The sequence below is a fragment of the Dunckerocampus dactyliophorus genome, chromosome 1 (genome assembly GCF_027744805.1).
Source record: "Dunckerocampus dactyliophorus isolate RoL2022-P2 chromosome 1, RoL_Ddac_1.1, whole genome shotgun sequence".
Classification (NCBI taxonomy): domain Eukaryota; kingdom Metazoa; phylum Chordata; class Actinopteri; order Syngnathiformes; family Syngnathidae; genus Dunckerocampus; species Dunckerocampus dactyliophorus.
Window position 1 is genome coordinate 20,961,406 of NC_072819.1, and position 25,905 is coordinate 20,987,310.

The 25,905-nt window shown below is 39.8% G+C and overlaps 2 protein-coding genes across 5 annotated transcripts in view; both read left to right on the plus strand.

The window, feature by feature from the left end:
* The window catches only part of lamb2 (laminin, beta 2 (laminin S)), a 61,022-nt gene extending 51,424 nt beyond the window's left edge, over positions 1-9,598 (plus strand). For all 4 annotated transcript variants that reach the window (XM_054777707.1, XM_054777716.1, XM_054777727.1 and 1 more), the window contains 7 exons: positions 192-395; positions 474-618; positions 1,537-1,744; positions 3,761-3,902; positions 4,873-5,049; positions 5,121-5,280; positions 8,202-9,598. In XM_054777707.1, coding sequence (XP_054633682.1) covers positions 192-395; positions 474-618; positions 1,537-1,744; positions 3,761-3,902; positions 4,873-5,049; positions 5,121-5,280; positions 8,202-8,338 — 1,173 coding nt within the window. In that variant the 3' untranslated portion in view covers positions 8,339-9,598. The remainder of the gene's footprint in view (positions 1-191; positions 396-473; positions 619-1,536; positions 1,745-3,760; positions 3,903-4,872; positions 5,050-5,120; positions 5,281-8,201) is intronic.
* Positions 9,599-10,116: 518 nt separating this feature from the next.
* The window catches only part of LOC129181963 (ubiquitin carboxyl-terminal hydrolase 19-like), a 33,464-nt gene continuing 17,675 nt past the window's right edge, over positions 10,117-25,905 (plus strand). The window contains 2 exon segments of the mRNA XM_054777790.1: positions 10,117-10,451; positions 18,559-18,951. Coding sequence (XP_054633765.1) covers positions 18,738-18,951 — 214 coding nt within the window. The 5' untranslated portion in view covers positions 10,117-10,451; positions 18,559-18,737.

Genomic DNA, 25,905 nt, shown 5'->3' on the forward strand with positions numbered 1-25,905 from the left:
AATAAAATCTTTTACAATATTTTTAGTACTAATTAGTTAGTTCTCTTTTATTAGCATGACTTGACATATAGGATTCAGATCTAAACACAATGCTGGATATAATCTATGGCCGTGCAGATGAATAAATGCCTTTTACATAGCCATCAATTAAAATTGATAATATTGACAGTATATACTTGGCCCACAAAAAGGTGTGCGGTGCTGCCGGTGACGCTCCCTGTGAAGAGAGCCCCTGTGGTGGCGCAGGTTGCCATGACGACGAGGGAAACCGTCACTGTGGCGGCCTAAACTGTAACGGTGCCGTAGCGGCAGCCGATAACGCCCTAGAGAGAGCCAAACATGCCGAGAAGCAGCTCAACAAAGCCATGGGAGAAGTGGAGGGGCTCTTCATCAAGGTATGGAAGCACTGTAGCTCCTCTGGGATTAAAGATTAGCAAGTGTTTTACACTGAATTCATTGTGTTGCTTGGTCAGGTGGCAGACGCAAAGACAAAAGCAGAGGAGGCCAAGGGTAAAGCTCAAGCAGCTCTGGACAAAGCAAAAGCCACCAAAAACAAAGTAGAACGCTCTAACAATGACCTGCGAGACCTCATCAAGCAGATCAGGGACTTCCTCATGCGTAAGTCCTTGGCTTCTTACAACCACATTGTGGTAATGGTAATGGTAATGCTAAAGCTAATGGTAATGGTGATGGTAATGGTAAAAGGTAATGGTTGAGTCAGAAAGGAGTAGGAAGAATCAGAGTTTATTTAATCCCATCTCTTCTCCATGTCTCAGCAATTACTGGTAGTTTGTTCACTTCCTGTGTTTAACATGTTTCTAAAAGGGTAATGGTAGTAATGGCTGACTTTTTTTAAGCCATTAAATACCTTGTCTTACTACTTACTACTAAAATCATGTAGTTGCTTATTTTCTTTTTTTGGTTTGAGAGCTCCTTCTTTAACCCATGGAGCTCCTCCTTGAAGTGCTCTGAAATGTCTTTTGACATCTCCTTTATTATCTCACTCCTTTAATCCAGACTCTCTCTGTATGTCCTTCCATAATTCATGTATCTCCGACTTGATGTGCTCTGAAATGTCTTTCAACGTGTCTTTCATCTCTCTCTGCATGTTTGCAATGTTTTTCCTTAGTTGCAGACTCTCTTTCCACATGTTTGCGAGCCCTTTCATATCCACATTCTATTGTTATAACATGTCTATTAACATGTCTATTGTCTTCTGTGATTTGCGTTCATCATTAGCCTCTGGAAGGTATCAGATACAGGAAGGTTGTATTGTATTATTCATGCGAGACATTTCGTTGCTAGGCAGTCACATTGAAATCCCCGTTAGTGATGGTTAGCTTGCATCATTTTTCAACAAATCAATACCTCGTGCAAGACAGTATTCAAGCCAAGGGTGTCAAGCAAGCAATCTGGTATCAAGCAATCCTTTTACTGTGGTCAAGATCTGTGGTCAGGAAAGTCCAAAAACTGTGATAGCAGATGCGTACCCTCAGGCAGTAGACAGTAATCACACGTCTTGTGTCTTTGTCTCAGAGGATGGGGCAGACCCTGACCACATCGAGGCCGTAGCGAACCGTGTGTTGGAGCTGTCCATCCCCGCATCCCCGCTTCAGATCAGACAGCTCGCAGACGAGATCAAGGAACGCGTTCGCAGCCTCTCCAATGTGGACGCCATCCTGGCGCAGACACAAGATGATGTGCGCAAGGCGGAAAAACTGCTGCTGGATGCCAAGAGAGCAAGGTACTGGTTCACTGCTCACAATGTTCAGTCAATCAAAGTTGATTATATTGTACCTTCCATGTAACACAAATGTGACACAATGATCCTCGTGGTTTAAAACTGTTACAGAAAATTTGACTTAAAAACAAGAAATGTTGTCACCACTGACAAAACAATAGCTGTTGTGAACTAAGAAAACCCATGATCATCCATGAGTGAGATCAACCGATACTACATGGATTAACTGTACATGTTTCAGTTTATTTATGTTGAGCACTATTGGCCAGGGCCAATTCCAAAGGCCCCAATATCAATTTGTCATATTTACTAGCTATTGAAAATCTGCAGCCACAGAGTATTTGCAAACAGCTGAAAAGCAAATGCTGAAGCAAACATTAAAAAGTGAAAAAAAAAGTTGACTACAAACAAAATCAGAATGAATGAAAACGTGGGCGACACAATCTCGGTGCAACAAAAAAAAAAGGTTAATATATCGGTTACATACTCACTGATATCGATTAAACGGCCCACCGATATATCGGTCTGACTCTACAACAGATATGTGTTAATTCCACGACAGGAGATATGTGATGTTACACATATCGGTATCAGTATCGGTATCGGTTGATATTGGAATCGGAAATTGAGAGTTGGACAATATCGGCATATCAGATATCGGCAAAAAAGCCAATATCGGACATCCCTAGACATAATTTGTATAATGACAACAAGAGAGTAAAATTGTTCAGTGACACTTGAAAAAGTTAGTATGTACCCCATAAACGTGATATCCACTTCCCGGTGGGACACAAATGAGCTCCGAATTAACCGCATTGCTTGTTTGTTTTAAAAACAAAAAGCCACTGTAATAAAAAGTCACATTTGGAGTTCGAAGACGAGAAGCTGGTCAGATAATTCTAAGTAGCTGGCTTGTTAGCTGCCGCCAGTGACAGCTAGGCAAAGCGTGCATAGGAAGATGCAAGAAAAGTCGAACAGCAATAGGTTTGACAAGGGAGTGATCAAACACGCTGGCATCGATTGGCGTAACCTGTGTCAAGCTGTCAAACTGAAACCACTGGAGGCTTTACAGACTAGTGTTGACTCTCGCAGCAATATGGGACCAAGTGCCTTGTCGGCTCAATACAGGTGTTGGCAACCCTACGTGACACAGCACACATGCACATTTACAGTATGTCATGTTTGTGTTGTCATGACAGTAATTGTCATGTCGCCGCCGGACGGCGATCGGTTTTTGTGATCAGCTTCGAAAGGCATTCATCAGCATATGCCAAACACGTGTTTTTTACGGAAATCGTCCGATACTAATTGATGGCCGAATGATCGGCGCATCCCTAATTAAAAGTCATAAATTAGCTCGCTTAGTTAAGCTAGTATGACTACTGTTTTATAAAAGCTTTATAAAACATTTATGTAAAACATATAAATATATACATATACTTCCATTCATCCTCTATGCCGCTTATCCTCTAAAGTCGTGGGTACGCTGGAGTCTATCCCAGCTGACTTTGGGCGAGAGGCGGGGTACATCCTGGACTGGTCGCCAGCCAATCGCAGGGCACATATAGACAAACAACCATTCACACTCACATTCATACCTATGGACAATTTAGAGTCACCAATTAACCTAACATGCATGTTTTTGGAATGTGGGAGGAAATCGGAGTACCCGGAGAAAACCCGCGCACGCACGGGGAGAACATGCAAACTCCACACAGAGATTATACATATACTTGAAGTAAAATAAATAGTTTAAAAATGACATTTTTTCAGTTATTACCTGTATTGCTAATCACTAGTGCTGTCAATAAACAAAAATACATGTATTAATAAATTGGTTGTGATATTGGCTAAAATGATTGTGTCTGCTGTTAAAAACAGGCTGCAAATGTTTACTAAATATTGAATAATACTACATACGGTATTTTAAACTGCTGTACATTGTAGCACTAATACTACAGTATTGGGAGACTGTTGAATTACCCTCTCTTCATAAAACCACCTCTATGTGTGGTTAAGACATCATGCTGAAGGCGTGAAGACCACAGCAGAGACGGTGAAGCAGGCCTTGGTGGACGCTAAGACTGCTCAGACATCTGCAGAAAAGGCCATTGCCAGAGCCAGAGCTGACATTGATGACACCGAGACCCGCTTGGCACAGGTGAATAAAAACTAGCACCCACACCTTGTACTTATTGCCTCGTAACAACGATATATATAAATGAATCTGGAATGTCTTTTGTAATAATTTCCTTCTAAAGGAGCACAAAACTTCTGCTCAGCAAACATCAAAGACCTGGCTGTCCTATTTTGACTTTTCTTTGGCTTTTGTGGTGATACTCATTCCAAAAGGAGGATTAGCCTTTACACAGAGTGTGAAGAGAAGAACATTGTCAGAAGAGAAGGAGAAGAATATACTGTACTTGGCAACAGTTTGACACTGGAATTGATCTTTTCTATTTCAATCATTTCCGCTATTAAATCTGAACAAATTAGATGTAGAACCGTGTGTTCGTACATGTGTAAAACCAGCTTAGCAATTGCAAATGAGACCACAAAGTAAAAGTACTCACCTTTTGAAGAACTAACAGACACATAATGGAGGGCAATGGACAGAAACAATGTGCCATTTGTTATGCTTTGGGCTGCATGCTGTCTCTGTTCGCATCGATTTGGTGAAGTGTGATTATTCATGCTGTTAATTATTGCATTGCTCATACTGTACTCGCAGTAAGTATGTTGCAGTAACTTCTTTTTTTGGTTCTATGGGTATCACCACACTTTTTGTCACTGCTATCACTGGTAGCAATTAGGTAGCATCCCCCAAAAAACACAAAACAAAAAGGCAAAGAAACACCCGTGTGTCCATTAGATGCTCACTAAGCTGAAGTCCCACAAGATTTGTTGATAATGATGGTTTGAACTCTAAGTTTTGTTTGACTTTTGAGGCATATTTTTTCCAAATTGTCATACTTCCAAGGTGGTAACCTTGTATCGCTCTCCTCTTAGCATCTTTCAACTCACTCTTGTAGTTTTGGAGCTTACATTGTCCCATGTCCTGCTCATAAACTACAACACACTTTGTATAATTTGTATTTTTCACTCAACTGAATTTCACATCATCTCCTCAGATTGAGTCAGAGACGTCAAATGGTGAGAGGGAACTTAGTGAGGCTATGGTGCGTCTGGGCACATTGAGCCGAGAGATCAGTGTGCTGAAGACTAAGCGCGCCAACAACAGCATGGCAGCAGCCCGGGCTGAAGAGACTGCCACCATGGCCAGAGACAAAGCCAATGAAGCCAAGCAGGTAATATTGTGTGTTTACAGGTCATGGCAGTGTGTTGACTTTACTGACTCAAATAATTTTTGGATGGACAGATTCTAGACGGGCAGCTGACAGATAAGTATCATGAGGTGAAGCAGCGGGTCAGCACCAAGGCCAAAGCTGTACAAGATGCCAAGACAAAGGCAGAGATGCTCCGGGATGAAGCAAAACAGCTACTGCAGGATGCCCAGAACAAGCTAAAGAGACTAGCAGGTACTTTCATGCGATTGTTGTTAGATTAGTTAAACCGAAAGAAGCTGGCTTTTTCAGGGAGTGTGAAAAAGGCTCCAGAGTCTTCTGAAAGCATCATTAGAATTGTACTGGAAGGAGAAACCTAGAAGCCCCTTTTACACTGTCTTCAAAAGCTGGCATTTTTCCTGTGTTGTTCTTTATAAACAGCACTCACACTGCACTACCATCTTAGTACCAGAGCTGTAACAGAGGTGGTACAACATCTGTGCGTCAAGAAATTCCAAAAGTTAAACACCTGACGCTCACTTCTGCTGCCCTGTTGTGTTGACACTGTCTGAAAGTTATTTTACAACCCCTGGCAAAAATTATGGAATCACCAGGCTCGGAGGATGTTCATTCAGTTGTTTAATTTTGTAGAAAAAAAGCAGATCACAGACATGACACAAAACTGAAGTCATTTCAAATGGCAACTTTCTGGCTTTAAGAAACACTAAAAGAAATCAAGAAAAAAAGATGTGGTAGTCAGTAACAGTTACTTTTTTAGACCAATCAGAGGGAAAAAATTATGGAATCACTCAATTCTGAGGAAAAAATTATGGAATCATGAAAAAAACAACAACAAAAGAATACTTCAACACACCACTACTACTTTGTTGCACCACCTCTGGCTTTTATAACAGCTCGCAGTCTCAGAGGCATGGACTTAATGAGTGACAAACAGTACTCTTCATCAATCTGGCTCCAACTTTCTCTGATTGCTTTTGCCAGATCAGCTTTGCAGGTTGGACCATTTTCTTCAACTTCCACCACAGGTTTTCAATTGGATTGAGATCCGGACTATTTGCAGGCCATGACATTGACCTTATGTGTCTTTCTTCAAGGAATGTTTTCACAGTTTTTGCTCTATGGCAAGATGCATTATCATCCTGAAAAATGATTTCATCATCCCCAAACGCCCTTTCAATTGATGGGATAAGAAAAGTGTCCAAAATGTCAACATAAACTTGTGCATTTATTGAAGATGTAATGACAGCCATCTCCCCAGTGCCTTTACCTGACACACAGCCCCATATTATCAATGACTGTGGAAATTTGCATGTTTTCTTCAGGCAGTCGTCTTCATAAATCTCATTGGAACGGCACCAAACAAAAGTTCCAGCATCATCACCTTGCCCAATGCAGATTCGCGATTCATCACTGAATATGACTTTCATCCAGTCATCCACAGTCCACGATTGCTTTTCCTTAGCCCATTGTAACCTTGTTTTTTATGTTTAGGTGTTAATGATGGCTTTCGTTTAGCTTTCCTGTATGTAAATCCCATTTCCGTTAGGCGGTTTCTTACAGTTCAGTCACAGACGTTGACTCCAGTTTCCTCCCATTTGTTCCTCATTTGTTTTGCTATGCATTTTCTGTTTTCAAGACATATTGCTTTAAGTTTTCTGTCTTGACGCTTTGATGTCTTCCTTGATCGACCAGTATGCTTGTCTTTAACAACCTTCCCATGTTGTTTGTACTTGGTCCAGATTTTAGACACAGCTGACTGTGAACAACCAACATCTTTTGCAACATTGCGTGATGATTTACCTTCTTTAAGAAGTTTGATAATCCTCTCCTTTGTTTCAATTGACATCTCTTGTGTTGGAGCCATGATTCATGTCAGTCTACTTGGTGCAACAGCTCTCCAAGGTGTGATCACTCCTGTTTAACTGCAGACTAACGAGCAGATCTAATCTGATGCAGATATTAGTTTTGGGAATGGAAATTTACAGGGTGATTCCATAATTTTTTCCTCAGAATTGAGTGATTCCGTAATTTTTTCCCTCTGATTGGTCTAAAAAAGTAACTGTTACTGACTACCACATCTTTTTTTCTTGATTTCTTTTAGTGTTTCTTAAAGCCAGAAAGTTGCCATTTGAAATGACTTTAGTTTTGTGTCATGTCTGTGATCTGCTTTTTTTCTAAAAATTTAAACAACTGAATGATCATCCTCCGAGACTGGTGATTCCATAATTTTTGCCAGGGGTTGTATATGTCACACCAGAGTCCTATTATGAACAATTGATCCATCCATCCATCTTTTATGCCGCGAAAGGCGGGGTACACCCTGGACTGGTATTTTGAATAATTGTATTTGTATATTCTGCTTCAACTGTGTGAAAAGCACAGGCATATACAGTAAATACTGTATCATCTGTTGTGACTGATGCTGCTATTTTGCTGCATCACTGTGTGAAAGAGGCTTGAGTCTCACTACAGCATTAATAGCATATCACAATGGATTGAGAGGCGTATAAGCCTCTATCACACCGCCTGTAAAAGCTGGTGTTTTTCTTGCGCCGCTGTTTCGGGAGGGGGGTGCACTTGTGTGTCAGATAATTGCTTCCTGCCGCCCTATTGTTTGAAAGTAATTTTCAAACAAATCACACGTCTAATCTGATAGGAGGATGCTGTGTTGCTGTGTGAAAGTACACACAGTTACAACAACATTCAGTGAAAGGCACAGGTGGATACATTCTGGATCTCAGTCTCTTCATCGTCCTTTTTGGTTTGGCACACCTGGTTGAACTCAGGAGTTGTTAATATTGTTACAGGTCTGACGTGGCTATTTGAGTTTCACTGAGCATCATTAGCAACACACTGTTTGTCAAAGCTGGCATGTATACAGGTAAATGGCACTGATACGGATAAGGCGACAGCCAACTCGGCAAATGTTCACCTTTGAAGGTAGTATCGGAGATGTAACAGAGGTGAGGTGGGGCAATGCCTAGTTATAAGGGTATTCTGAAATACTGTATATGACTACCTGATTGTCGGGTGCTGTGTCACTGTGTAAAGGTGTGCACAGTTATGGCAAAGTTTGTCTGTGTGAAAACACACCATGAAAAGTCTGTAATATAAGCCATACATTATTTAGGCTGACAGATATTTTGTTTCCACAGAGCTGGAGAAAAACTATGAAGAGAACCAAAGAAGGCTGGAAGGGAAAGCTCGTCAGCTGGATGGCTTGGAAGACAAGATGAAATCCATACTCAGTGACATTAACAAACAGATCCAGATCTACAACACATGCCAGTAGTTGTCTGTGCACTGTATGAAGAACATTTCATGGGTGGAACATACTGAGGGAAGGTGAACGTATGCAAGATGTATTGCTTTTCGGTGGAATTGTAAATGTGTGTACTATACTATGAAAATGTGTGTATAATTTAAGTTACAGATGTCAGTATATGTCCAAATATATTGCAAAAGTCATGCAAAGAAACCATTGTTACACTATAATTGTTACAGTTGTTTTTTTTCTTTTACTTATTAAAAGGCAACAAAGAGACCAGGTTCATTTTATTTTGGAATTTCCTAACAAAGCTATGCCAAAGAAGCTAAAAATAACAAAACCTTTTCACCTAGCTGGAGTTTTACAATATGAAGGAATGTTTTGGCCGCACTGAAAAGAAATAAAAGATAGTCGTCCCTCACTATATCAGGGTTTTTCAAAAAATAATAAACGGCCTCTGTTTCGTGGTTGATTATGGCATACTATTCGTCAAAAAATACTGAAAGACAAGTTATATGTAGTATTGTGGTCACTAGTTTTCAGTAATGTTATGAGACATGATTTTACCTTTCACACTGCATGGAGACTGGCTATTGAGCTAGCAGTGCCGAGTCGACATGCCGTGGTCAAGATCGAGTGGAAAAAAAAGCTGCTCCTCTCATTTCGTGTGGAAGTGGTAAGCTTTTGGCTTCTTCGTCCTTTTTCCCCACTCTGTTTGAAACACTTTCTTAAGTTTATAATAAATTGGAGAGGCTAACTATTTAGCTCGGTAGCTTGCTATGCTAGTAGCTGTCTGTTATGCCCGTGCAGAGATCCCGGAGCCTACGCAATATTGATGAAAACAAACAATAATAGGAGTGTAAAAGTGTCTATTGAGATGTTAGTTCATGTCTACAGGGCTCTAATACTGTTAAAAACCAATATTTAGAAAGTCATGAACAGGTTTTCTATGGTGTAACTATTTCTGAAAATATTCAGTTTATTAATGTTGAATCCTACTCTTTCTATCCTACTTCTTCGATAAACAAGGGACGACTTTAATAACAAGAGAATAAACTATTAATTATTAATATTAAGTACTATCAATCATTAATTATCCATCCATTTATTTTCTATACCGTTTATCCTAATTTGGGTTGTGTGGGTATATTCTCAGAATTTGTATATTTTTCCTTGTCTGTGTGGCCTTTTGTTTGTATAAAATGCCAAAACCAAAACAGAAATAACAGAAAAGTGCCCAAACAATACTGTACTACTGAATTACAGTGCCTTATTTTGTGAATAAAGCTGAAGTGAATTAATGTTTTGTTTTTTTTTCTTCTTCTTCCCTCGTTTGACCCATTCACTAAATGTACCATATGCAGGTTTATAAATTAATGTAGTTGTAATGTGCAAGATTAAGAACAGATTTTTGGACTTTCACTTAAACAAATACAAATCCCTCGCTATTATCTTGTACATTTATTGTACATTAATTGCTGGCAAGTTAATATGAATGCAAAAACTTTACAATGGGGGTTGAAATAACTGCAACCGTATAGCTTCAGCCTAAATTCATTTAATATAGTGTTTATGTGCTGTTTACCTATACATAATGTAAACCGGTATAAATTAACGCAACAAGACACGAGTGGCAAAGACTTTCAAGCGTAAACATTGGGGGTGGGGAAACAAAGACAAATGCAACAACCTAACGTCACGACGAAACATTAAAGGGTTTATAGAGTGCATCTTTGTTTCATCCAAATGTAAACCACAAAGCGGAAGTGATGCAGGTCACATGATCGCTCCATCGCGGAAGTATCTCGTCTTCTTGTGGCTCGTCCCCGGCAGCAGGATGTTGATCTAAACAAGAGTGAGACATATATCCTGCGGAGGCCTATTTTCACACCGTTAAGCTAAACTACTTTCACTTGTCTCTTTTTACATAGAAAAACACAGGCATTAGAAATTACAGCTTTGTCCGTAATGGGTCCTGGATAAAACAGAATATTCCAGAAGCACCGTGGACTGCGGGGTTTCGAGTGCGGCCTGCTGTCGCCAAGAAGCTTAAAAACAGCCGGCCGGGGGACGCACAACAAGTCACTGGCTATTGTGGGCAAAGAAAATATTGTGCTCTTTCTACATTTCTGATCCCGTGAGTACAATATTTCTGTTTAAACATTACCTTATATTAGCCGCTTGTCCTTGGCGTTACCTATTTGCTGTAGTTCAAAATGGTTGGCTAGCATTAGCTTATCCTAGGCTAATGATGATAATAATGCGTTAGCAACGATTAATTGTTCTACTTTGTTATCTAATTCACGTGCTGGCAGCACAAAAATATAGTTTTATTACTATTTAAAACCCAATCCGACTAAACTACATATATAATTTAATGTGGCTGTTTTTGTTAGGACGGTACGGATCATCTCCCGGGTTACCACCATTGAAATACATCACTGTTACCATTTATTATGTCACAAAATACATTCTACATTACAGCAAAGATAATAACACAACAATGCATTTAGCATTAAACTGCACTTGTTCAACTAACTTGCTGACAACTACCAGAGCGACAACATTTGGAGTTGTTTAATATTCTTGGTAAGTTAAACGAACACCGCCCATGCTTTTAGACACATTATATAACGACAAGTAGCTATTGTTAAGGTTTTGTTTGCTACTTCCGCATGTTTAACGGGGAACAGCGTAGATGGGAACAGGTTTCTGCATGCTTTGTGCATAATTTTATCAGTTTTATTAAAATGTACCAGAACAGTGAATGTCAGTATTTGCAATTTAAGGACTGTGTTTTTATATGGAGTATAGTTTATTTATTTTGCAACATACAATGCTGTTACAATACTCCTGCTGCCCGCATACAGTGGCACCATCAATCCGTTCCAGAAGGTCCTACTCAAACCAAGGTGTACTCTAACCGAATCAAGAAACACAAAACACAATGACCTTAGCAACACCTTAGAAATCGTGGGGTGTTACCATTCCACACACCTGTCTGTATTAATAACACGAAAAGACGCACATCAATTGAATGCTGGGTGTTACCATTCCACACACCTGTCTGTATTAATAACACGAAAAGACGCACATCAATTGAATGCTAACCGGGAAATGTACGTAAACCGAGACAAAATTTTTGCTGAAATTTTCTACATAAACCGGAAAATACCCGGGCGTACGCTAACCGAGGTCTGACTGTATTTTGTATTTATTTAGTAATGTACAGTTGCCTTAAATATAGGAAATGTTCATACTGTTTCTCCTCTGGGTTGGAATTAGGTTGTTGATTAATCAACAACTATTTTGGTAATTGATTTTTTCATTTCAGCCTCTCAAATGTAAATGTTTTTTTATTTCCTTTGTCATCCATGAAAACAGACGTATTATCTTTAAACAAGAAATTCACACATCAGCTTTGACCTTGGAAAACAGTGATTGCCATTTTTGCCCTTTTCTGATGTTGTGGAACCAACCACTAACTGGAGGTGTTTGCTTCATGTTGATTTGGTCCATCTATGGCCTGACCCCTCGGTTCCCAAAGTTGGGTACGCCAATTGTCAGTGGGGGTATGTGAATAAAAATGAAAAACAATGAGCGCCTGACACTCACATTATGAGCGCACCTGAATGCCTCATATCACAGAGCACACTGTGATAGCAGAAAAAAGGAAGGAGACACGGCATGAAGGTATTCATTGCTTTGTGTGAGTTATATAAATAAGTAAGTACAGTGCATCCTGAAAGTATTCATAGCACTTCACTTTTTCCACATTTCTTTTTGTCACAGCCTTATTACAAAATGGATTAAATTATTTTTTATCCTCAAACATTCTACACACAACACACCATAACAACAACGTGATGCACCTTTGACGCCACAATCTTGGCACACCCATCTTTGGACAATTTCGCCCATTCTTCTTTGAAGTACCTCTCAAGCTCCATCAGGTTGGATGGGAAGCGTCGGTGCACTGCCATTTTCAGGTCTCTCCAGAGATGTTCAACTGGGTTCAGGTCTTGGCTCTGGCTGGGCCACTCAAGGACATTCACCGAGTTGTTCTGAAGCCACTCTTTCTGATATCTTGGCTGTGTGCTTAGGGTCATTGTCCTGCTGAAAAATAAACCGTCGCCCCAGTCTGTGGTCAAGAGCGCTCTGGAGCAGGTTTTCATCCAGATGTCTCTGTACATTGATGCAGTCATCTTTCCCTCTATCCTGACTAGTCTTCCAGTTCCTGCTGCTGAAAAACATCCCCACAGCATGATGCTGCCACCACCATGCTTCACTGTAGGGATGGTATTGGCCTGGTGATGAGCAGTGCCTGTTTTTTTCCAAATGGTAACGCCTAGCATTCACTCCAAACAGTTCCATTTTTGTCTCATCAGGCCAGAGAATTTAGTTTCTCATGGTCTGAGATTCCTTTAGGTGCCTTTTGGGAAACTCCAGGCAGGTTGCCATGTGCTATTAGTGGCTTCCGTCTGGCTACTCTACCATACAGGCCAGATTGTTGGATTTCTGCAGAGATGGTTGGACAGTCCTCTCTCGGAGATCTACAGATAATTCCTTTATCTTCATGCTTGGTTTGTTGTTTTGACATGCACTGTCAACTAAGGGTAGGGGAAATAATCGATTCTTTGATGCATCGTGATGCAGACATTGACGATTATTAATCGATTCATAAATGTCAATCGATGCTGACTGAACAAAAAGATGGCAAGCGGTAGTGCCTCCCGGACAGTTTATGGTGGTGCAAGTGTAATTAGCGCCACACACGGGAGGTGACAAACAACTGCGATTAGCAAAAACTCATCGCCAACGCGTAGCAAACCCTGCACCTGGGTGGCGACGAGCGGCTGTGACCAGCTACACTGGTGAGTGACGCGTTCACATTCAGAGTGTATTGTACGCGTCTCCCACACTATTGATTGGTTGTCAGATGTGCAGGGAATTTGGGGGTGTCAAAGTAGTTCAGAGGAGGAAAAGCGGCCAGTGTTGATGAAGTACCCGTGCTAGTACCGGATCTTGCTAGTATTGAAGATAATTTTACACAAATGTCTGTTTAAATGAATGTAAACTTACCAAATATGTTTACTCTGGCGCCAACGAGTTCCCATGCCGCTGCTTGTTTCTTTATATCTCTATATTCTTGTTTAGAAATGTCATATGGCTTCAGAAATTAATCTGTTTCATATTTATTTTAATTGTGGATCATTACAAATATGCTTTGTTTTAGTCATGCACAGTGAGTAAAAAGAAATTATATATAGAAAAAAAGTATTGATCACAAAAAAAGATGCATCGAGATACAAAGATTCATTGTATAATTCGCATCTCATCGCAGGCCTCTGAATTGTAATCGCATCGCATCGAATCGTGAGGTGGCCAGATATTCCCACCCCTACTGTTGACCCTGGGACCTTTTTATATAGACAGATGTGCCTTTCCAAATCATGTCCAATCAACTGAATTTACCACAGATTGATTTCAAGTAAGCTGCTGAAACATCTCAAGGATGATCAGTAGAAATAGAATGCACTTGAGCTCAATCGTGAGCTTCACGGCAAAGGCTGTGAATACTTGTGTACATTGATTTTTCTGTTTATATTTTTAATCAATTTAACAATTTGAAAAAACTTTTATAAAAACTTGTAGAAAATTGAGGAGAAAAGGGAATTTAATCCATTTTGGTGTGACAAAAAAAAAGGAAAATATGAAGAGCTGTGAATACTTTCGGGATGCACTGTAAGTTTGATGATTATGTTGTGTATTCAGAGTGTTAACTTATATTGGAGTTCCAATCCCCGAACTGCGAAAACATGGATGTGCGTGTCAGGATGAGAGAATGGAGATTGAAAAAATCTTGGGAACCACTGGCCAAACCAGTTACTCCATTAATTGAAACAGAAAGCTTCAGATTAATCATCTAAGAAAATAATTATGATTGTATTTTTGTGTACATTTTTGTGTATATTGTTTTACTGGAGCTATTTGACAAACATTTAGATGTTTTATTTTTTAACATTATTTCTAGCTGAATATTCAAGTGGCAACCTGGTGTTTGTACAATTATTTGCTCTGTCAGTTCAACTCTTTGATTTCTGAATAAAGAGGCATACATTAATTTATTTTTAATCGAATTAATCAATTACTTGAAAAAATAATCGAAGGAAAACATTTTTGTATTTAACTCATTGACTGCCAACCATGTTCAGAGAAGAGTTTTGGGCCATTTTTGCTGAACTTTCAAGGCCCACGGATATTCAGTTTTAGGACTACATAAACATAGAAACTACCTAAAGAAACTTTAGACTCTATTCTTTCATCAGGAAAAACAAGTTTACTAGCCTTTTGGGCGTCTTCAGATATTGGCGGTAGAACATAGATAGGGTAGTTTCAGCAAAAACACCCGATTTTGACCAAAAAACTGACAAAACAAGCTTTTTCTGCAGAGAAGCAAATTCAAGCAGAACGGTGACTGATGTCCATATTTTTTAGTTTTAGTGACACCTCAAACATCTGAACAGTTGTTAACTTCTACGAAACAACAAAAAAATTCTATTAACAAAATTTATTCAGATTTAGAACATAACGCATATAACATAACACAAAATAATCTATAGATGTTTTAACTATTGGTGTGTGTGTGTGTGTGTGTGTGTGTGTGTGTGTGTGTGTGTGTGTGTGTGTAAACTATTTACAGTATGTGTGTGTGTAAATTTGATCGAAGTGTGTGTAAATTATTTACAGTATGTGTGTGTGTACAACTCTGAACTGCTTCCACCAATTTTCGTCTTCATAGGCAATCTGTTGCTGCCGATTGGAGGAAAAGAGAACTATTGCCCCCTACTGGGACAGAAATACATTGCCTACAAGTCTGATATTCATACACATGATGAAGAAGACTTAGATCTGTAGCTCCTGTGAAAAAAAGCAAATGACGTCAATAGACTTCTTTGGCAGTCAACGTTGCTTTTTTTAAAAGACATATTGACGTTTTTAGTTAGTCAATTAGTTAATTAACTGGCATTTTATTCACTGACACAGCAATCACACACCATACGGTGGTAAAATAAGTGTAAAAGGTAAAAACAGAATTGTAAAAAATTAACGGAATTTGGGGGAAAAGAAAACAGAATTTTGGGGAAAAATGCAACAGATTTCATAGGGCCCTTTGTAGAGGTATATCACTGTGTCATGCCACTGCTGTGTCTGCAAGTTTTTTGTATTATTATGACAAATAACAATTTTTATTACTTATTTATGAGCTTATTTATTTATTTTTCAACAACCATCAGATCATGAACCGACGACATTGCAAAACTGTTAACTTAATGGCAAAGTTGCTGAGAGCAATCAAGCCTCCTTAGAGGGTATTCTGCGAAGTGAGTTTGGTGGGTTAGCGAGCTGTGTTGTGTGGAAAGGCGGACTTGCGTGTTCAGCGAAGGTAGCTCTCTTTTAAAGCAGCTGTATCACCAGTCACTGTTTCACTGTTGAACTAATTCACAGATGGCGTCACCATTTATTGAGAATCTACAAGGTTCCCGAGGGGACATGGAGGGAAAAAAAAGTAAAATAAAAGAGCAGTCCCTGATGATAGTATCCATCTATAAGCGAGATAGATTTTCAGACGGAATATGCTCACATGAGCACCAGGAATAAAATGCAATATGAAATATTAATAATTAGGTCACCGCAGTCCTTGTGTGAGTAATCATGTCAACACTCCCATCTAGTGGTCACAACAAGATACAACAAGAAGACATAAAAGATTTAAATAGATACGTTTTTGCTGCAGTTAATTTATTTAAATGCTTAGGTGCGAAAATGTCAAAGTTGTGCAGTGTTGAGCATTGGTAAATGAAAAGACTAGTAGGGTAGAGTTAGTATAATAAATCAAAGACTACGTTTACATGCAGTCAATATTCGTGTTTCTGAAACATTCGGAATAACCCGTTTAAATGCGCAACGTGAAAACCCCCCCAAAACAAACGCCGCAAGGATAACGTCTAGACCAGGGGTCACCAACGTGGTGCCCGCGGGCACCAGGTAGCCCCCCATGACCACATGAGGTGCCCGCAGGCCTGCTTTTCTTTCAGGTTTTCAGTTAATAATGAAAGAACAGTAGAAAGAAATGCATTCTGAAATACAAAATGTGAGTTGTGGACACCAGCATTTTGTTAATGTTCTGGTAAAACAAGCATATTCACTTTGTTTGGGTTTAAAATAAGCTCTGAAAATAAATGTTACAAAAATGAGTAGCTCTTGGCCATTTTCATTTTGTAAAAGTAGCTCTCACAAGGAAAAATGTTGGTGACCCCTGGTCTAGACGCACGCAAAACGTAATTTCATCCTCTTCTTCCTGTTAGCTGCTGCTTCTTGTTTCCAAAAACAACAACAACACCGGCACAGCGGATAATGAACGCCTTTGTTTGCGTTCTGGTGCTGGTACTGACCCACCAGCAGTACTTGACACTACGCTGGTTCACTTGCTTCATTAATGGAACGCGAGAACGTGAAGAAATAGGAAATGGAGCCTGAGCTGTGCCATCCACATCCATGCTATATATTGTAGCTCCAGAGCCCCCGGAACACTTTTGAAGATGCGTTCGTACAAACCCTGCTTCGCATAACTGCTTGCTCACCTTCTGATAGATTTCGCTATTGTGGTACGTTCTACTGTCAATAAAAGACATAATGTTCATGTCTTTCACCACACTAACTAGGTGGCTTGTTTCTCCCTCGCTCCAAAAGTGTGGGGTTTTGCGTGTCGTCATGTTTACAAGTAGTTCCTGCCAAAGACACAAGAGTCCTTTTGAATAGAACATGCGCAGAACACAAATTAATGTTCATTTTGATCAGGGTATCCCAATAGGCGTATACATGTCCCGATTTTTGGGTTAGAAAAGGAGTAACCCAGGGGTAATATTCGGGTTTTTAAAAAATGGAATATGCTCATATTCCGTTTTTTCAAAAGGGTTATTGGTGTTTACATGGCCGTGTGCATCCGGGTTATTGCTAATATTACCGTTTATGATAGGGTTATTTAACTGCATGTAAACGTAGCCAATGTTAACTTGCTCATTGCATATTCAGCATTATTCTGTCAGCGGTCCTTCCTTGCTCTATTGGTGGCGCCAATGTTGCTTTTAGCAGTCATAATCTTTTGGGAACTCCTCATAATGCTTCATAATAATTACTTACTCATTTTTTGTCAAATATACTGGCTGGCAGTCTGATTGCGGATGTTAGGTTTTGTCGAGTTGCATCTTGAGCACAAAGCCTGGGTTTGTTGAGCCACTTTCCCCGTATATCCCCTCTTTGTGCTCATTTGTCATGAAATACAGGCATCATGTTTGAATAGAACATATATACTGTAAAAACTACTCAGCATCAGCTGGTGAGCTACTTTCTAGCATATGAGCTGGAGACCCCTGTGATAGCATCACTATCTTAAAGCTGGACACTATGTTTATGTTGAACAACCTAGACATACAATTAGTGTTTTGAAGACAAGCCATAAGTATTACAATCATAACAAGAGAGCAAGATTAAGTGACATTTTAATTTAAGATAGCATGTACCAAAAATGAGCTAGCTGGCTGCTGCCAGAAAGGCAGTGAGAGCTAGGAAAAATGTGCAAACAAAGATGCCAGAAAGTGGCATGAGATTTAAATGTGAGCGATCACACACACTGGCATAGACATGCTTAGCCTGTGACATGCTGTCATCAGTTGACATAGTTTAGTTTAGTTTAGTTTATTTGGCTATTTTTCATTCTTGATAATAAGGAAGAAAGTGAACGTCAACACAAGATGGGTGACATACTTGTATCTGGTCACACAACAGGGCAGACAGGCGAACCCGGTGCATACTTGTGTTTATCAAAATAAAGAGCAGTGAAACATTTTAATGATATTTTACGTTGTTTTCAAACTAATTATGGTTTAGTGTCGCCAATTAACCTAACATGCATGTTTTTGGAATGTGGGAGGAAACCGGAGTACCCGGAGAAAACCCACGTACGCACTGGGAGAACATGCAAACTCTACACAGAGATGCTCAATCAGAGATTATATATATATATATATATATATATATATATATATATTAGGTAATATAGATAATATATACAGTATGTACATATACGTATATATGTGTGCGACATTTTGGTCCACAGCAGAGACTATGCACACTCACTGGTCATTGCGTTATGGTGTATCTTTCTTTATTCTGTGTCCTAGGTTCCCCGTCCCCCCATCACCCTTCCTGATTCTGTTCTGGGCGAGTTCAGACCAGTATTATCGCCAAGATAGCTGGGCCAGGGAGGAAGCGGCACACCTCAGATCCAGACCCCAGCAGCAGCGGCGGCAGCGGTAGCGATTCCAGCGACGGCCGGCCTCTTAGTGCCAAGTGTCTGAAAATGTCCTCCAGCGGTGGTGGTTCTGGGACGGTGGGCCGTCGTGGTGGGTCTCAGTATCAGCATAGGGGAGTTGGTGGCCATGGAGCAGAGCTGTCCTCTTCCAGTACCAGTAAGAAGAAGCAGAAGGACAGAGCTAACCAGGAGTCCAGAGAGGCCAAGAGAGCTGCCGCTGCTGCTGTAGGAGTGGATGGAGTCCTTGCAGAGGTAAAAAAAGGTGAGGAGAACATTTTTTTTTTTTTAAATCGTAATTCGTGGATAATTGGTTCCAGACCTGACCGTGATAAGTGAATTTCTGCGAAGTAGGATTCACTATTAATAAATATCAGTATTTTCGTAGTTATAGCATTGAAAACCTGTTTAATACAGTGTGTAACATTACTAGAGCTCTCCATACATGAAATAACACCAATATAGTCACCTTTACTTTTGTATTACCCAATATAGTAGACATAATCAGAGAAAATAAGACATGTTGGACATAAATAAGACAATAGACTCACACTTACCAGTTACGATACATCAATGTATGTTGTTGAGGAAATTCTCCACAACCTATTGAAGGTCAAAGGACCACTTCAGAAACTTAATTAAGCCTATTTCACCTCCCCCTTACGTGTTTACTAGTTATGAGATCTCCAGTTATGAGAAGGAAAGAAGACTCACACACCAGATTAGATTTACAAAATGTTTTGAAAAATAAGTCAGACAGAATAATTTGGCAGCTCAGAGCTCCGGACAATTTTTCACATTCCGCCTCCTCTCTGAACGAAGAGAAACACCCGATTTGTGGTCCCCTCTGCTTTTTCTAATTGTTTTGCTCAGACCATTGGCGCCAGTCTCTCCAAAGATAACTTTTGACGAAGTTGTGTGATGCCGGCAGGTGATAGTCGCTGAGTTGTTGACACTTATGTAGCATAGACATGACATACTTTTCCCCAGTCAAGTTTACTGGCTTGTTTGTGCTCTTAGGGCCCTGTCACACCTTGACGATTTAGGCAGCGCATGCCTGACATGATCATTTTGATGGCATACTTTGAACTGCCGACTTTTTTTTTTTTTCAATATTTGGCGTATACATAGCGTATTCATAACGAGTTCGACGTAAACATGACGTATTAGTAACTTATATAGCACGTTTCTCTAACTTATAGACAACTTATATCAACGAATGCGTAGCGTGTTGCCGGTGTTCACAATTTATGCCCAACGCTTGTCACACCTTGACGATTTAGCCAGCTTACGCCAACGTATGAAAAATTTGGCCAATACGCTGGCATACGTTGTTGTACGTCTAAGTCGTCCAAAAATTTTGTGCATACATAAAACTTTTACACGTATGTCAACGTTTGATTCATACGTCCCGCATCCGCGGACAATAACTTATGCGATCGTTGACGCCCGTTCACACACGTTATTTGTAAGTTACGTACAAGTCATAATACGTCAACATACCTTGAGACAGAACTGTCTTCTTGGCGAGGGGAGATGGAGGCTGTCGTGTTTGCATTTGCAGGTAAGTTTGCAGCTTGACCAGTACAGGGCACTGTGACACTGGGAATGGAACCAACTTTTTTTGATTTTCTATCAACTTTATTCATGCCTTAGCGAGTCACAAATCCATGAGTGGTAGCGTATGCAGCCTACACCAGGGGTCTCAGACTCGCGGCCCCCGGCACGATAGCTTGCGGCCCCCTTCTTAATATGAAAGATTAATATTCGTGTGGCCCGCAAGTTTGATATGGTTCATGGTTTTAATCCTGAACATGCATGAGTCAAACAGTAGCACATCACATAGTACAATTCACAATTTTGCATGTCCAAAAAGGAGTAGGAAGAAGCAAAGCTTATTTAATCCTACCCCTCATCAGTTTCACATCAGTTGCAATACATTTATTCACCTCCTGTTCTTCCTAGTGTACTTTGTAGGTCTACATGACAATGTAGTGCAATCATAGCCAAGGTTTTTACTTACTAAAAGGAAGCTAGAGGCTTAATAATAACTGATAGAATATATCCACGACCCACAGAACAAAGCTGTGCGAGTAATGTCTTACGCTTGTTTTTTATATTTTACTTTTTATACGGCAGACAGCTTTAGTTCATCAGGAAGTGACAGGAAGTGACGGTGGGCATCCCGAGCAGGAGAGCTAGGCTCAGTGCTAGCTGTGAGTTTCGAGAGAGTTGGGAAGTGTGTTTATGTTGGCGTGGATGTAAAGTCCTGCAGTGTTCTCCGCTGTTAATAAAGCCATTAAAGTGCATCGGCGATGTGAGTCTCTCCTTCCCCACAACAAGCGGCATTACAGTATTGACCAGTGCACACCAGGAAATAAACGGTGTCACTTGTTACAGGCATTGGCTGGACAGCTATGTAGTGGGGCTTGTTTAACCTTTGCCTTGTGGGCAAGCAGGAAGGAGAGACGATGCTGAGAGATGTGTGTGTGTTCTGAGCTGCTGTCTGGTGGCCGCGTTCAAGAAATAAAGTTGGCAGAAGCAACAGGAGAAGTTTCCTTCTTTGCTTCGGAGCTGAATAAAACTGACAAGTTAACAGACTAGTAGCGAACGGAAAAGAAGACTGCTTTTTTTGTATGGAATACAGAAGATGAGGACTTGGATGGATTTGTGGATGAGGATTGATGAAAAATAACGTGAGTACATTCTAAAATACTTCAATTAAGTACAACCAAACTCAGTTTTGCTCCCGCTGCCGCATGCATGCTAGCGTATGTTTTTTTTTATTGTAGCGTTGCTGGGAGCACGTCCTGTTCCCAGCCTAATTTGCGGTAATGTTTTGGTGCAAATGCTCTTAAAGTTACATGTTTGACCAGGAAATAGCAAGCTCAAAAGAAGACGGCTTTTTTATGTGGAACAACTGACAGTTTGTGTGGATCTTGTGAATGATTGTGACTGAGCTAGGACTCAGTAATTAAAGTCTACACACGACGGCTTCATTGATTGAAAAACAAAACTTTTTCGTGCATGAAGCTTCTACTTGAGTTGGTAATTTGGCCGCTATATGCAGTCAGATATTGACCAAGTGAGACAAAATGGGTGGCTGCTGGCCGCGTTGGACAGGTGACTGCTATACACAGGGTCTATAACATGTAAATTTGCTGTGGGAGATTTTTTAGTGGCTGCTATAGGCTGGTGGCTGTTCTATAAAGGTGGCCGCTAAGACAGGTTTGACTGTATATTACAATGGTAATATATTATTAAAACACTTATGGTTAATGATCAATAAACCACCATAAGATTTCAACATATATTCAACAATTTTTTTTTGTGAAATTTGAATATTTTCTCATATCATGCTATTATTAGTGCTATGACAATAAAGAAAAAAATATTTGTTAAAGTCTTTTGTCTTGGACCGTTTTTTTTTCTGTTATTGGTCTTTTATTCTTGTAATATTGTGACTTTGCTCTAAAAAGAATTGCAGTTTTTTCCTCATGGATATTATGACTTAAATCTCATAATATTACACTGGTATTCTTGCAAAACTATGACTTGAATAGTTTGAGTAGGTGCCAGTATAGTCGTCATGTCAATTTGGCCAACCAGTTTCCTTAAAGTCTTTTAAATCCTAACCTGCATACATATTGTATGTTTAGAATGCTGAGTAAACAAGGGTGTAGTTGTCATTTACTTTTAGAGAGTGCATGCAAATGACAGAGCAACATTGTAACTATTAAAATAATCCTTGCAGCAGTGACCCTTCCTTTCTTGGTAAACAAACTAGAGAGGTGTTGTCTAGGCTGGTCCACCTAAACTATAGATCACTAAGAGTCAGTTATCCAGGGTTGTCATGGCAATAACAGATGCATTTCTCCTTATTACAAGTCAGTGTGCCCCCAAAATTAGTTATTCTAAGGTGAAATGGCAAAAAAAAGGCTTTCTTGAGGCCAGCATGTTTCTTCTGTGCTCTATTGACACTGATGGCAGGGCAACCTGTGAGCTTGAAGCCCTTTGCTAAAGCTACCACCTGCTGCTGCTCTAATGGTGACTAATTTAGAGGCTTTGCTGCTAATTCAAGTACTGTTGCAGAAGAAGCAGGTGTGCTACTTGCTTACTGTGGTAAAATGATCTCTTATGTGTGTAAATCAGGGGTGTCAAACTCAATCAAACAGGGGGCCAAAACTTGACAGCCGCTTGTAGGTCGCCGTCCGAATAGGACAACCCGTCAACTGTCAGTCCGGTTTGCACTATGTAGAAGCAAGTTGGTGGATTTCACGATTTTGGGTTTGGATTTGTAAACTGGATTTTCAACACATTTATGCATGTTGAAAGTATTAAAAAACATGTTCTTGTCCTTTTAACCAACATAATAATGTAGTAATAATAATAATAAGAAGAATGTAGTATTGAAGCACACTCATCAGTGAACACACAAATGCTCGTTTGATGTTGCGAACTTGACAGGACATGCCCCAATAATTCAAGCTTAAAAAATAGGTCAGATTTTGAGAAAATGTCACATTACCACTAACGCATAGATAAGTAAGCGGGCTACATACCTTTTATCCCGGTTCCTCGTGCGCACAGTGCCATATAATGCACCGGCCAGCTGTGGTTGCGTTTTCAGGCTGGGACAAAGTGTGCGTGACAGCTGGTGAATGTGTTTCTATGTGGACAGACTTTTTTTTTTTTTTTTTAACTTCTCTTGTGTTTGTTCATTCCTGCTTGAAATGTCTACTTACGCATAATCTCTGAAGATGTGAATGTATCCTGACTGCTGATTGGATGATCCACGAAAAGTGAGGGAGAGATGGCTGTGGATTTATACACCACTTTGTCTTCTTCTCAACAAATCCAGACAACAGCTACAGTATTTTAATCCACACAAAGACATCACAATCCGCAAGATGTGTAACCCAAAAGAGTTTGCAGCTGTGGAATGGGTGGATTATGTTTTTTTCCAGCATGCTTTGCTGTAGTAAAAACTGATCACATTTGACTGTCTTCTGGTCTTTACAGTGTTATTTAGTACAGAGAGGGTGTAGTAGTTAAAGTGGTGTTGTTTCTAGTCGTGTACAGTTAAATTATTGTTACTTTTGAAGTGAATCTGGCACCCTTCGTAAAACGGATTGTACAATTTGTGCTATATGTAAGACTGTGGCCACTTTTAATCTTGAATATTAGAAGAGTAGTTGATACTGGAAAAAATAACTTGTTATGCAAGTTGTGGCAAGCACTTTGACCTCAACTTTGTTTGAGGTCTGTGACGCGGGCCCAATTCAATGCTAAGAAATAATGGAAATGGGAAAGTCTGTTCTGGTCTGGAAAGCCAAAATGTTAACACAAAACACATCTTTTTTGTTTTACAATTATAGTTTTATACATACAGAAAACAATGTGAAATGCATATAAACATATATAAATAATGAACGAAAGGGATAAATGAACATTTAAGGTTACTTTTACCTTCCTTGAAGACGTGATTCTTGACGACTGTTCCAAAGAGTATGATACGGCAGCAAAATCAACCACCACAATCGTCTTGTTTTGCTATTGGGAAAACACAAAACTGTGGTCCATGTCGATCTCGCTGCCACATTGTGTTTTTGGGAACAGTAACATCTTTAATGAGGGTACAAGTAACCTTAAATGTTCATTTGTCATTTATATGCATTTAGAATTGTTTGATGCATGTAAAACTTTAATTGTAAAACTATAAAAATGTGTTTTGTGTTTAAAATCTTTTAGAGTCAACTGCAGATGACATCATAGACAGGCGACGGCACCATAGCTACTTCTGGTTCCAGCTGACATTTTGTTGACATAATTGTACTCGCATAGTGTATTAACAACACGACAAGACGCGCACCATATTGTACACTAACTGGAGAATGTACTCAAACTGAGGCAAAATTGTGGATTGAATTTTCTACATTAACCAAAAACACACTTACGGACACTAACTGAGGTTCCACTGTCGTAATCATAATTAAAAAAACAATTATTTCAGCTTTGGTATCTTTACTCGGTCTACTTGTTGGTATAAACAGCGCCCCTCTCTTTGGTTTTGTCTTCTTTTGTGAAGGTAATGTTGGTAAAGGTGGCGTCATGATCCTCCACGGAGACTGCCGCATGTGTAGAAAGCTTGCTCCGATGTGTTTCTTGGGACTAGGACTGTATGGCAAGAGAGCTGTGACACTAGGAATTACAACCAGCTAGAAAGGATAGAGTGTTGTTTCTGACATTTAGAGAGGGCGAGAGAGGGCTTAGTGAAAGTAGAGTCTCCATAGTTGCGTTGCAGACTAAATACGTAGAGCGGTGACATAAGTTGTCAAAGTTGAGACGCTGTGGGTCGGGGATGATATTTCACTTGGAATGACTTCCACAGCTTTGGGCTCACTATGAAAAGTGGTATTTCCGTTATTTCACCGTGAGTTTTGCCCCATGCTAATTTTTCTTTCCCAAGTTTGTGTAGCTGATGGTTATTTTAGTTGGCACACTTTTGAATGTGTCTTACTGTTGTTGCATTCTTTGCACAGCTTGAGCATGTGAGTGCAGTGGCATGGCCTGAATGAGTGTGAGCAGGTGCACCACAGTCGCATGTCTTGGAGTATAGTTTATTTAGTTTATTTGTATCCAGCCTGATTCTCGTGAGCCGGGCAACTTTTATGAGACAGTTGGTTTTATGCATTGAGCTTCATGAAATTGTTGTTTCAGTTGTAAAAAGTAACACTGCAACACACTGAATACCCTGAATGCCATGATTTTGATGCTTCGGTGTTCAATCTGAATCATAATTGTAAGGTGGAACATATTTCTATAATAATAACATTCCTGTCAATAAGGTTTATTGTGTGTCTTGAAGCAGTGGATCCATAATAATGGATTTCACTATACTTAGTCAGCACCAGCAGAGGGCATAGATAGTTCAGAACCAGCTAGTTAGCTGCCTAAACGAGGTGCAAAAGAAATGAAAACAAGAAATAGTAGCATGTAATTCCACTGTTAAATAGCGAAATAGTCTAATGTGACTACTTTGACCTGGAAAATTATATTTGTTGTAAATATTCAAATTCAACATGTACCTGCAATACAAACTGGTGGAAAGTAGGGATGGGCGATATGGCCTAAAATCTATATTGCAAAATATATTACAACCTCTTGAGATAACGATATACATCACAATATATTCTTTGACATTGTACTGTTTTATACC